The following is a 13,068-nucleotide window of genomic DNA, read 5'->3' as shown; positions in this document are numbered from 1 at the left end:
TTGTCTTAATGTGAAACTGCTCCCAGCTGCCCGGCAGGAGAGCGCCCTGCAAAGCGGCTGAGCGTAGATCCCCCACCGGCTCCCCGCACCTACCGCTGCTGGCTCAGCCCACGGAGCTTTATGCATTGGTATTGCACAGCAGCAGTGTGATCATTCTGCTTTGCTCTGGGCCAGGCGGCTGTGCACTCCCATCAAGCAGTACAAGTCCTGCCCCTGGAACTGGGTCTAGTCGTGCTGCCCTTTGGGAAGCAGGGCAGTCCAGGCTCAGGCACTGGTCCAGGACTTAGGAGACCTGGGTTCCAGGCCTGGCTCTGCCGGTGACCTGCTTTCCCAGAGTCCAGAGGGTTGTCACTCCCTATGGAGGATCCAGGGATCTCGTGTCTGCTCAGAGGCAATGCACGGGCACCAGGCAGTGCATGGGAGACCTGGGATCCAATTCTAGCGTCTTGCCCCCCTGGCTGGGAGAGAAGGACCCATTCTCTGCTCATGTGGGAAATGCCATGACTCAGGGTCGGGGGGTTCTGCCGCTGGCCAGACCCTGCTCAGAGCGGAGCAGCTGCTTGTGCCTGCAGCCCTGGGGCTGCTCTGCTCTGGGGCGTGCTGCCGTATTTTCAGGCCGACCCCCGTGCACCAGCTTGCATTTTGCTCTTCAGAATTTAACTTGGGTTTGGTTGTATAAGCAGCTCCCCTCTCTGAGAAGTGCCGGAGGCCAAAGTGCTGCCATTTGGGTCATCGAAAGGGGAAAATGAAAGAAAAGCAAAACGCACTCTAAGCTGATCTTAATAATTTCAATGCCCGTACAAACTTAGATGCTTCTCACCACAGGCTGGCTGGTTGCTCTTCAGCCAGGCTCTCCCCTTTGATCAGCGCTTCAGTTGCTTAGTGTGGTGTCTGTAGATGTAGTTGGAAGAGAGAGAGGAAGAGCATGGCAAATGTCTCTCCCTTTTATCATGTCCTTTCTTCCCTCTCAGCTTTGCCCACTTCAGAGTCAGGTGAGCATTACCTCATCGCAGTCCCAAACTGACCAAAGGAAGGGGGGTGACTCACTCAAGAGTCCAATTGATCCTTTTGTTGCTGCCTAGGCCAGCGTCCTTTGTTCCTGTGAGGCGGGGCTGGGTTTGTCCCATACATGCCCCGATAAGGTGTGAACTGCCTCTCTGCTCTTGGAGAGTTTTTGCCTGGGCTTATTTTAAGCCATGAAGACACATTTTCAGCCTCATAACTACATACATGAAATTATAACCTATAACATTACTATAACACTGTAACAACAATTACTATAACATCACTATAACAACAATGCTCAGTGCATCATGAGCCTTCCGAAGACACCCAACATGACAAACTTTGCATTGGATACCACACAATCATTTTATAAGGATGAACATGGGGGTGTACGATGTTCCCCCGAGGTACAGGGCGTCACAAGTAGATAACATGTTATATAATCTAGTGTGTAGTGTGGAATTTTATGGCCATAACTATTAGGCAACGAATCAGAAGAGGGGGTGTTGATAAAAGTAGGGTGTCCTCTAGGGTATAAAAAGAGTGTGCTGAGATGAAGCCTTTGCCTTTATGCCTTTGTTTGTGTACACCCAACTCATTGGCCTGTTACCCCCAATTGATCCCTGGGGAGTGGAGATATACCTTTCTCATAGAACTGGAAGGGACCCTGAAAGGTCATTGAGTTCAGCCCCCTGCCTTCACTAGCAGGACCAAGTACTGAATTTGCCCCGGATTCCCCCTAAGTGGCATTCTGTACCTATGCTGAAATAAATCTGTTCCTTGGATTTGAATTTGGAGTCAGCAGGGGTTTCTGGCTGCTACAGCAAGCAGTGGTTGTCTGCTTTGCTAAGTTCAGAAGGTAACCCGTGGGCTTGGTTGGTGGTCCTGAGATATCCTTCCAAGTATCAGCAAGGTCTCTGACTGGCTGCAACAATGCCTCTTCTGGGAGAAATTAAGACAGTTATAATAATTTTAGCTGTTGTCGGGAAGCTCTGGCGCTTTCCCAGAACCCTACTGGATTGGACTTGAAAATATCATTCATCTGTGCAAATAGTTTCTATTGATCCAGCAGTGCAGATGCTTCTTAAATGGAGTGCCTTGGAAGGAAAGGGGGGTTCAAATGCCAGGAAAGAGCTCAAGGGTCCAGATTCAGCGGTTTAGCTCAAATTGGAAACAGAGCCCTGTCTGATCACGAAACATTTCCAATACCACATGCAACTTGTCAAATAGGAATTTGGAAATAACAAAAATAACAGCAGTTGGGGAGTAGGGTGACCAGATTGCAAATGTGAATAATCGGGAGGGGGGTGGGTCCTAATAGCCCCAAATGTCAGAACTGTCCCTATAAAATCAGGTGTTTACCAGACAACAGGTGCCCCGTGGAACAAGCGCTGAGTGTGATGAATGGTGCTTGGAGCAAAGACTAAAGTCCAGGGAATGAGGATGTTAACAACACTTGTTCAGTATTTCCTGACAAACTCAATCATAACATTTACGGGTGGGGGGGGGAATATTCTCCACTCCGAGAAATACACGCATAGTGCTGTTGAGGTAACAACGCCGCCAGCATGTTTTGACCACATGCTTTTGTCTATCGTGGTATTTGGTGGTTTCTTAAAGCCCCAGCGTCTGGAATTGTGTGAGAATCTCAACTTCCATTTAAAATGTAGGCAAGCTTCTAGCCCTCCTGTGTGGGGAGAAAAGCTCAAAAATGGGAGCAACATGCGACCGTAAAGCTCAGGAACTAGCAGGCAAAGAAAGAACCCCCAGAATCGGCCTGAGGTTCGAACGTGTGGGCTGCCCATGCTGCTTCTGACACCCTAGAAAACGGAGCCGCCCAGGAAGCCCCCGCCTTGACTGGAAATGGGGTCCCCTTCACCCAGGTGAGGGCCCCTCCCTGCAGTATCCGGGCGCTGTCAGCGAGCCGAGTTTCTCTGCATGGGGGATCCCACGCCACGAGCCACAGCTGCCTTAAAGCCCCCCTTTATTGCAGCGTGTGCGTCCCTGCCCAACCACTGGAGGGGGCTGGCTGGATGAGCCCCTTCTGCCCCCAGCCAGGGAGCTGCCCCTGGTGCTCCTCCCCTGTCTGCACTCCAGGGCCTCCTCCCTCTCTAGGCCTGCACCGTGCAGCAGGCTCCTGGGGATCGATGACTCTGTGCTCCTCCCCTTCCCCGCAGGTTGGTGCTGGGGGGATCGATGACTCTATGCTCCTCCTCTGTCCTTGCCGCAGTCTCTCCTGGGGGATCTATAACTCGGCGCTCACCCCCTCCTTTCCCCCCCGGTAGTTTCCGGCCACCTATCGATTCTCTCGGCGCTCGTTGGGTGACCGCAGCGCAGGCGCAGTAGCTGCCGGTGCCGCCATTGCTGTCCTGTCAGTGCGAGGGTCCCGGGAGGGAGAAGCCGGTAGAGGCGGCACCTGAGGTAACGGAGGGGGCGGGGCGGGGCGGGGCGGCCGCCGTGGGGCAGAGGAGCCGCTTTTCCCCGGCCGACAGACCCCGGGCTAATCTCCCGCCGGGCGGGGCGGGGCCGGGCTCCCCTGGTTGCGGGGGGGGGGCGATTCCCACCCCCGGGCAGGGCCGGGCCGGGCTCCCCTGGTTGCGGGGGGGGGGGGCGATTCCCACCCCCGGGCAGGGCAGGGCCGGGCCGGGCTCCCCTGGTTGCGGGGGGGGGGCGATTCCCACCCCCGGGCAGGGCCGGGCTCCCCTGGCTGCGGGGGGGGGGCGGTTCCCACCGCCGGGCCGGGCTCCCCTGGCTGCGGGGGGCGGTTCCCATCCCCGGGCAGGGCCGGGCTCCCCTGGCTGCGGGGGGGAGGGGGCGCAGTTATCACCCCTGCACAGGACCAGCTCTGCTCGTGCTGCAAGGGGCTGGTCCCGGCCTGGGGAATGGGGTGTAACAGTTGCCATCCTTGGCAGTGCCAACGTCGCCGGTGACCCCAGCACTGTGAGAATTGCCCCGGGTAGGCCCCGGGGACTTGTGTTGGCGGGTGGCGATGGGTCTGTTGCAGGGGTGAGCTGCCCTGACAGGAGGTGACACTTCTGACCCAGGCAGTGCCACGAGCTGCGTTGGTACCTGATCAACACAGTGACTGGAGCGGCCGGGAATGGCATCTCTGCGGCACGCCAGGTGCTCAGTCTGTTGTGTTGGGATAGCGTCAGAGGATGGGTTGTCAGTCCGTCCAGTGCTGCTGGCCTGCTGTTATGGGGTAATGATGGCACTATCACTTTTAACACAGCACCTGTTGCTGCTGTGGGTCTCTACATGTGGTAGCAGCCCTGCTCCTTTACATAATATGTTCATGCCAGGCAGAAACTGGTATTCTGAATTCTTGAACACATACAGGCCTAAACCGTTCTTGACTCTCCATACGCTGAAGATCTCAGCATTTGGTGGTATTTGAGGTTTCATTACATGTTTGTGTGTTGTTTAACTTAATTTTTAATGTTCAAGCATCAGAAAACTATTGTCTAAAATCTGCCAAGGAAGAATGGCTGATTTGGTATTGGGGAATGAATAGTTTCCCCAAGTGGGGGGCTTTGAACTGAATGTTCTGGTGCCATTTGGGTGATTATGAGCAGGGGTTGAAAGCTTTATTCTATGTTGCTAAAAACACCCTATGTTTGCAGTTGCAGTTTGTAAAGATGGAGTTTCAAGCAGTGGTGATGGCGGCTGGTGGAGGATCCCGAATGATGGACCTAACTTCCAGCATCCCTAAGCCTCTCCTGCCAGTAGGCAACAAACCTTTAATCTGGTACCCATTAAATTTGTTAGAGCGAATCGGATTTGAAGGTGAGAGATTGCTAGTTGCTAACCCATAGGTTAACTTACCCATTTTGCTGTCAGTGCAGGGTAGTTCTCTACATGACACACAGGCTTGGCAGACATTCAGTGTTTATTTTTTTTATAACTTATAATTTTCATGGATAATATGGATGTTTATTTGTAACCATAATTTAGATTTTTATTTTAATGTTTACAGTTCTGTAAAATTATGGGTTTTAAACTGTAATTATCAATTTAAATTTAAACAGTTGTGAGAAATTATGGGGGGCCAGACAATAATTACTTAATGACAGTAGACATTGAGATTCAAAAAGTTAAAGCTTTATAACTGTTAAAAAACAAATTGTCAACATCACATGTCAAAATATACAAAGTAAATATCTTAAATCAAACTCTTATAAGTTCTCAAGCAGAATTTGTCTTACTTTGCCTAGCTAGCTGTAAATGTCTATTATTGTCAATGGAAAAGTGTTTTGTCAAGTTGTGTGTGTATGGTGGAATTGACTCGAATCCTTCCAAGCCTAATAATACAGTATTTATTATGGCTTTATCCCCTCTACCTTCAAGTGTGCAAAGCAATGGGATTTCCATCCCATCCCTCGGGAGACTGTTCCATAGCCAAACAGGAAGTTTCTCCTCATATTCAGCCTACATTTTCCTTTCCTTAATTTTATCCATTACTCTAAATGATACCCTTTGTAGCACCCTAAATAATTCCTCTTCCTGCTTCATGGAAACCATTCATATACTTGTAAATTGCCATTGTCTCTGCTTTTTTACCCACTTAGTTTTTTAGATTATTTTTCTCCATCTGTATTAGTTCATATTTTTCCAATGTTAATGTTTTAAAATTACTTAATAGTTTAATAGATTTAAAGGCCAGAAGGGACCAATTAGATCTAGTCTGACCATAGAATTTCATATAGTTACCCATGCATTGAGCCCAACATCTTGTACTTGACCAAAGCATTTCTTTTAAAAAGGCATTCAATCTTGATTTTAAGACATCCAGAGATGGAGAAGTACTACTTCCCTTGGTAGTTTGTTCCAGTAGTTAGTCACCCTCACTATTTAAAAAATTGTGTCTAATTTCTAATTTGATTTTTTTCTGGCTTCAACTTCCAACCACTTGTTCTTGTTCTGCCTTTTTCCATTACATTAAAGAACCTGTTAGTACCTGTTGTTTTCTTCCCAGGAAAGTACTTATACACTGTAATCAAGTCATTTCTCAATCTTTTTGGCGAGATAAAGAGATTTAGCTCCTTAAGCCTCTCACTGTAAGGCATTTTCTCCATCTCTCAAATACTTTTGTGGCTCTTTTCTGCACTGTCTCCAGTTTTTCAGCATCCTTTTTAAAATGTGGACAACAGAACTGTACACAATAGTCTAGCATCTGTCTCACCAATGCTGTAGATAGAGGTAAAATCACCTCTCTATTCCTCCTCATTACTCTCCTGTTTATACACCCAAGGGTTGCATTAGCCCGTTTTGTCACAGCATTGCCTTGGGAGCTCTGTTGAGTTGTTTATCGGCTATGACCCCTAAATCCTTTCCAGAGTCATCGCTTTCCAGGATACAGTTCCCCAGTCTGTCGGTATGGCCTACATTCTATGCTCCTAGTTGTATGCCTTTGCATTTGGCTGTAATAAAATGAATTTTATTTAGGTGGGCCCAGCTTACTGAGCAATCCAGATTGCTTTGTGTGACTGCCTTATCCGCCTCATTATTTACCACTCTGCCAATCTTTGTGTTAGGCCTTGGCTACACTGGCAATTCACAGCGCTGCACTTGCTGCGCTCAGGGGTGTGAAAAAACACCCCCCCTGAGCGCAGCGAGTGCAGCGCTATAAAGCGCCAGTGTAATCAGCGATTGCAGCGCTGCACGCTCCCTCGCAGCGCTGCAAGCTATTCCCCTCGGAGAGGTGGAGTACTTGCAGCGCTGCGAGAGAGCTCTCGCAGCGCTGGCGGCGCGACTACACTCGCGCTTCACAGCGGCAGCGCTGTGAATCCGCGAGTGTAGCCAAGGCCTTAGCAACAAATTTTATCAGCAGTGATTTTTTTATTTACTTTCAGATCATCGATAAAAATGTTAAATAGTGTTAGGACTGATGATTGCGGTGTGACGTTGTGCAGTCTATATGGTTTTATAAAAACATGATAATAAGTGAATATAATGTAACTGGGATAGTTTTAGAAAAATATGGTAAAAAGTGAATATAACGTACTGGGATATGCTTCATGCAAAAGGTCTCTTGTAAGGTATCATTACAAAGCTTATAATCTACTGAGTGTGATCATCCGATTTGTATAAATGTACCACTCTTGTATCTAAAACTAGAAATATAAAACATAACTCTGAGGGCCTATTGTAATTATGTAAAGTGTGGGCCATTAATGATGGTTTGGAATCTTGATGACTCCCATTAACAAGGACCATTGTCTGCAGATGACTGTGTTTACCTGTGAGTCTTCCTGTATATGTGTGTGCTGGCAAGTGAGTAATGAAGTCTTGCAGTGACATGTGATCATGTCACCTGAACTGGAATCCATCTTTAACCTGGTGCTTTTCCAGTGAGGGGGGGTGGAAACCCAGAGGGACAAAAGGTTCCCGCCTTATGCAAAAGATATATAAAGGGGTGGAAGAGAACAGAGAGAGAGAGAGGAGCCATCATGAAGAATCCCCTAGCTACCACCTGAGCTGGAACAAGAGCTGTACCAGGGGAAAGAATTGTGCCCAGGCCTGGAAGGTGTCCAGTCTGAGAAAAAGCTTACTGAAGCATCTCTGAGGGTGAGATTATCTGTATTCAGTTTGATTAGGCATAGATTTGCGCATTTTATTTTATTTTGCTTGGTGACTTACTTTGTTCTGTCTGTTACTACTTGGAACCACTTAAATCCTACTGTCTGTATTTAATAAAATCACTTTTTATTTAGTAATTTACTCAGAGTATGTATTAATACCTGGGGGAGCAAACAACTGTGCATATCTCTCTATCAGTGTTATAGAGGGCGAACAATTTATGAGTTTACTCTGCATAAGCTTTATGCAGGGTAAAACGGATTTATCTGGGTTTAGACCCCATTGGGAGTTGGGCATCTGAGTGCTAAAGACAAGCATACTTCTATGAGCTGTTTTCAGGTAAACTTGCAGCTTTGGGACAAGTGATTCAGACCCTGGGTTTGTGTCTGGAGCCAGATGGGAGTGTCTGGTTCAGCAAGACAGGGTGCTGGAGTCCTGAGCTGGCAGGGAAAACAGGAGCAGGGGTAGTCTTTGCACATCGGGTGGCAGCTCCCAAGGGGGTTTCTGTGATCCAACCCGTCACATGCGGAACTCCACTAGAAGCATCCCCTTCAATCATGATTTCCCAATTGATGACTACTTCTTCAGATCTGTCAGCTAGCCAGTCCTTAATCCATTTAACGTGTGTTTTATTGATATTGTACAATGCTAGTTTTAAATCAGAATGTCATCTAGTACTAAGTCAAACGCCTTACAGAAGTTTATGTATGTTGCATCTACAAAATTACCTTTATCAACTGAACTTCTATTTTAATCAAAAAATGAAATCAGGTTTGTTTGATTAGACCTTTTTTCTATAAAACCATGTTGTCTGGCATTAATTATACTTAAGTCTACGTTTGTGTCACAGAGGTCATGGAAGTCATGGAATCCGTGACTTCTAGAGACCTTCGGGACATTCTGTGCTTCAGCCCCAAGTGCTGCCGCCCAGCAGGGCCCTGGCAGGGTTCCAGTGACAGGGGGCCCCCTGCAAGGTTCCAGCGACGGACGACAGCCTTACGTCGGGGGGGGGGAGGGACACCTTGGGCGAGCGGTTGGGGGTGTCCCATTTTCTCTTTGGGAAATATGGTCACCCTGCAGCTCCAGCTGCCGTGGGTGGAGGGGGGCCCCCGCTGCAGCTCCGAGCTGACACAGGCAGAGGGAGAACCCCACAGCTCCCTCTGGGGGAAACCACGGAGCCGCAGCAGCAAAAGTCACAGACAGGTCTTAGCTTCTGTGAAATTTTGTTTATTGCCCATGACCTGTCTGTGACTTTTACTAAAAATAACCATGACAAAATCTTAACCTTAATTATATTCTCATACTTTAATTCTGTATTGATTTTTTTTTTTAACATTTCCAGCCTGTTTAGGTCTCTTTATATCACTGTTCTATTCTTGCCAGTGTTCACAGGTCTCAGTATATGAATTTCAGTAACTTGATGTCTTCCCCCAATCAGACAATTAATAAAAATGTCAAATAAGACTGGATGTACTAAGAACCCCTGCTCCACTGTCTGTTTTTCCCCCAACTCAAGACATTGCCATTTATCATTTTCCTTTCTTTAGGTCCGTTAGCCAGTTTTGAATCCAAGGCAGTTTCGTTTGATTTTGAGAGGTTTTTTTGTAGGACACTGTAGCAACTGCTTTACATAAAATCAATTGCAATCCCATGCTCCCTTCACACACTGGTTTTATAATTCTAGTAAACAAAATAAATCAACTTTGAAAAGTAGCTCTTCGTCAGAGGTACCAAACTGCCCTATTGTTCTCATGTGTTCATTTATTTCCTCCGTCTCATTAATTAGTCAATCCAGGATGGCTTCCTTGGTTAGATTCTTTTCATACTGGATCATTCTTTCGTAACTTGGGGACATTTCTGGTGCATGTCTGGTTGTGTTTGTTACCTACCGTAAGTCTTGGGAAAGTCCCCAGGCGTACAGTATTTTATGTTTTATCTACTTCAAGACTAATTTCAAGAAGTTTTGATTTTCACTCTGTCCTTCATTCTTGGGTGTTAGTAGTAAATGCCTCTTGCGGGTTGATGTTTTGTTTATGTTTGTTCCCTTACCTGAAGTACTTTACCATCGTAGTCTTCATTTTCCCTCTGTCTCTCCATGGTGTTGTTAATGCTCCTACATACCACTCCATCCCCCCCTGTCCTTTCTGTCTTTCCTATCTAGATTGAACCCAACTGTGTTGTACTAGGTCAAACTATTCCATTTCCCTCTCAGGCAGGTGCTAGGAGAGTTGATTTAACTATTGTCTCTAATAGCACGTTTGGTGTTTCTCTAGAGTGAGCTGTGCAACTTGAGAGGTAGGGGAAGAAAGTTAACTCTGTATCCCTCATTGCTAAAATTACCGATCCTTAGGTGCACCAAGACAGGGATTATTCAAGGTGTCAGAGACATTATCAGACATGTAGTTTAAATACCGTATATACTCATTCATAAGCCGAATATTTTTGGTAAAAAAGTGACGCATCAAAGAGCGGGGGTCGGCTTATAAACGGGTCTACACAAAAATTTGATGATTTTAAACTCTATGGAATCATTGAATTGAATATCTTATACATTGTCGTTTTGTTTACCTGGAGCGTCTGCAGGCATGGAGCCCCTCAGCTCCCTGTGGCCGCGGTTCGCCGTTCCCAGCCAATGGGAGCTGCGGGAAGTGGCGCGACTTCCTGCAGCTCCCATTGGCTGGGAACGGCAAACCGTGGCCACAGGGAGCTGAGGGGCTCCATGCCTGCAGATGCTCCAAGTAAACAAAACGTCCTGCCAGCAGCTTACCCTGACAGGCCGGGAGCCAAAGTTTGCCGACCCATTTATTGATGGCAATACTGCAGCCTTTTAAAGTTGCAAAGGCTTTGTTTAGTGGACTAGATTGGCTTGAAATGGACCTCATAAGTCTCGAGCCAACATGAAAATATAACGTGCAGAATCGATGGAATCTCTAATAAAATTGAAATAGCCTGTTATCCCTACAAACATGCCAATCTACAGGGCTGCTTTGAAATAAACAAAGAACAATAATAATTTGAGTGATAAAGTAGGTGACATTCCTATATAAAGTCCTACAAAATCTATAACTACAATAATAATAATAATAATCTACTTTCATACTAGTATTTAAAATGAACAACGGTGAAATCAAAAGAAAAAGGTCTTCTTATGATGCAGCGTTCAAACTTAAAGTTGTTGAATATGCAGAAACAAATAATAATTGCGCCGCTGTTCGTGAATTCTGTATTATTATAACAGGTTTTTCGTTAGATTACATTCAAATAATTCTAGCAAAACTTTTGAGTGTTTCTTGTGATGCCAGCTTTTAAAATATAGCAGGGGTTGGAAAACTTTGGCTCCCGGCCCGTCAGGGTAAGCTGCTGGCGGGTCGGCACGTTTTGTTTACTTGGAGCGTCTGCAGGCACGGAGCCCTTCAAGTAAACGCTCCAAGTAAACAAAATGTCCCCACCCACCAGCGGCTTACCCTGACGGGCCGGGAGCCAAAGTTTTCCAACTCCTGCTATATTTTAAAAGCTGGCATCACAAGAAACACTCAAAAGTTTTGCTAGAATTATTTTAATGTAATCTAATGAAAAACCTGTTGTTGTTATAATAATACAGAATTCACGAGCAGCGGCGCAATTATTGTTTGCTTCTGCTTACATATAGGGTCGGTTTATGAAAGAGTCATACAGTTTTTGCTATTTTTACCTAGCCATCTTGGGGGATCGGCTTATAAATGAACGGGCTAATGAACGAGTATATACAGTAAATTGTTTGCTAACAGTACCAGGAAATGTACCCTGCTCCCCTCTCAATTCCATGTCATGTCTCTCATGATGAAAAAAAATGTACAAGAGGTTACTTTCATGTCAGTCAAAAACTTAATCCTCTAGTTCTGTGAAATTTATTAATCTGGAACTAGTTTTTTTGGATTTGAAGAACTCTGTTAAAGGACTAAATCCATTCATAAAGCACAGTGGAAGTTGGAGAAAGTGTGTGTGTGTGTGTGTGTGTGTGTGTGTGTATCCTGTGCATTGGATAGATGAATACGTTAATATTTGTTGCCTTGTTGTTTTCCCCTCACCCTTCTCTTCTTTCCTTCTACAGAGGTCATTGTGGTTACAACCAAAGAAGTCCAGAAGTTGCTAAACCTAGACACAAAGATGAAATTAGATATAGTGTGTATCCCTGATGATGCAGACATGGGTACTGCAGACTCACTAAGGCATATTCATCAGAAAATTAAGGTACAACTCTTTTACCTTGGCTAAAGGATGTCTCCTTTAAGATTTTTCTTTCACGTGTGATTTAAAATCTTAGCAGTTCTTTAGGAATTCTACTGTGTAATGATATGACTATCTCCACTGTGTGCCATACAACGCCCAGAACAACTGGGCCATGATTTTGGTTGGGGCCTATAATACAAATAGGCATGCAAATGGATTAATTTGAAACCACAATAGTAAGGAAGTTCTGAGATAGGTTCGAAATTGTCTGTTATGTCTACTTATTTCAGTCTGTAGAATCTATTTGGAGCTCTCTCCAATACCTAGGCACACTGTGTAGGTTAGGGACAGAATTTCTGCCTTAATATTGAATTTGGTTTTGTGGATTGAAGTCAGATGCTTAATGTTTTAACGTGTTTGGTTGTTTCTCCTCTTCTCCCCCCCCCCTCCGTTTTTTTAATTCCCTTGCCAACTCATGGCATTAAATGCTCTTTTTGGTTCCAGTAGAATGCCAATGGACCAGTTAAGATTTCAAGTATCTTTTTTTTTTTTTCTTCTTCAAATAAGGTATTGGAAAAAAGAAACCCAAGTATAAGCAGAGACTTTTCCTTTCTGTGTGCAGACACCCACAAAGATAAGATGAGACTCTTAGGGTATATTTACACAGCAAAGAAAAACTTGCGGCTGGCCCATGCCAGCCGGCTCGGGCTGTGGGGCTGTTTCATTGCTGTGTAGACCCTGAGGTCTGAGAGCTGGGCTTTAGCCCGAGCCTGGAAATCTACACACAGATGAACCCCCCCCCCCCCCCCCCCAACCTGTCATGGGCCAGCCAGGGGTTTTTCTTTGCTGTGTAGACATACCCTACAGGGCAAACCTACACTCTGGATACACACGATGGGAGTAATTCGGGAAAGGTGGTTCATAGGATGAGTATACAGAACAAAATAACTCCAATGGGCAGAGCTGTGGTACAAAGAACACTGAAGTGCAAGTCACAGTTTGGAGCTGTTTGGGTGGTATTCTGACCCACGTGTGTGAACACAGTAATGAAGCAGGACCACTGCTCTATCCGTTGTATTGGCTGGCTGGGTCTATCCCGAATCAGTTAGGCATCCCTCTTTTTGGCCATCCTCGCAACTCTCTTTTGGAGATTTAGGGAGGCAGCAGTGAAGAGGGTAAAGGGTAAGGAGAGGAGTAGAAAAGGACATACTGCTTCAGTGGAAGTATATTTTGCAAAGAGACTAAAGAAGGTCCGGAGAGGAATTGAGGGTGAGA

The 13,068-nt window shown here is 46.0% G+C and overlaps 1 protein-coding gene across 2 annotated transcripts in view; it reads left to right on the top strand.

The window, feature by feature from the left end:
* The first annotated feature begins 3,331 nt into the window (after positions 1 to 3,331).
* Positions 3,332 to 13,068, top strand: part of EIF2B3 (eukaryotic translation initiation factor 2B subunit gamma) — a 149,826-nt gene continuing 140,089 nt past the window's right edge. The window contains exons 1-3 of one of the 2 annotated variants that reach the window (XM_065409141.1): positions 3,332 to 3,426; positions 4,629 to 4,791; positions 11,675 to 11,814. In XM_065409141.1, the coding sequence (XP_065265213.1) occupies positions 4,644 to 4,791; positions 11,675 to 11,814 (288 nt within the window). In that variant the 5' untranslated portion in view covers positions 3,332 to 3,426; positions 4,629 to 4,643. Of the gene's footprint in view, positions 3,427 to 4,628; positions 4,792 to 11,674; positions 11,815 to 13,068 lie in introns of those variants that run through there. The other variant, XM_065409142.1, reaches the window with a different exon arrangement.

Source organism: Emys orbicularis, chromosome 8, assembly GCF_028017835.1.
Source record: "Emys orbicularis isolate rEmyOrb1 chromosome 8, rEmyOrb1.hap1, whole genome shotgun sequence".
NCBI lineage: Eukaryota > Metazoa > Chordata > Testudines > Emydidae > Emys > Emys orbicularis.
The sequence above is the reverse complement of the archived record's forward strand: the minus strand, read 5'-3'. Positions and strand labels throughout refer to the sequence as shown.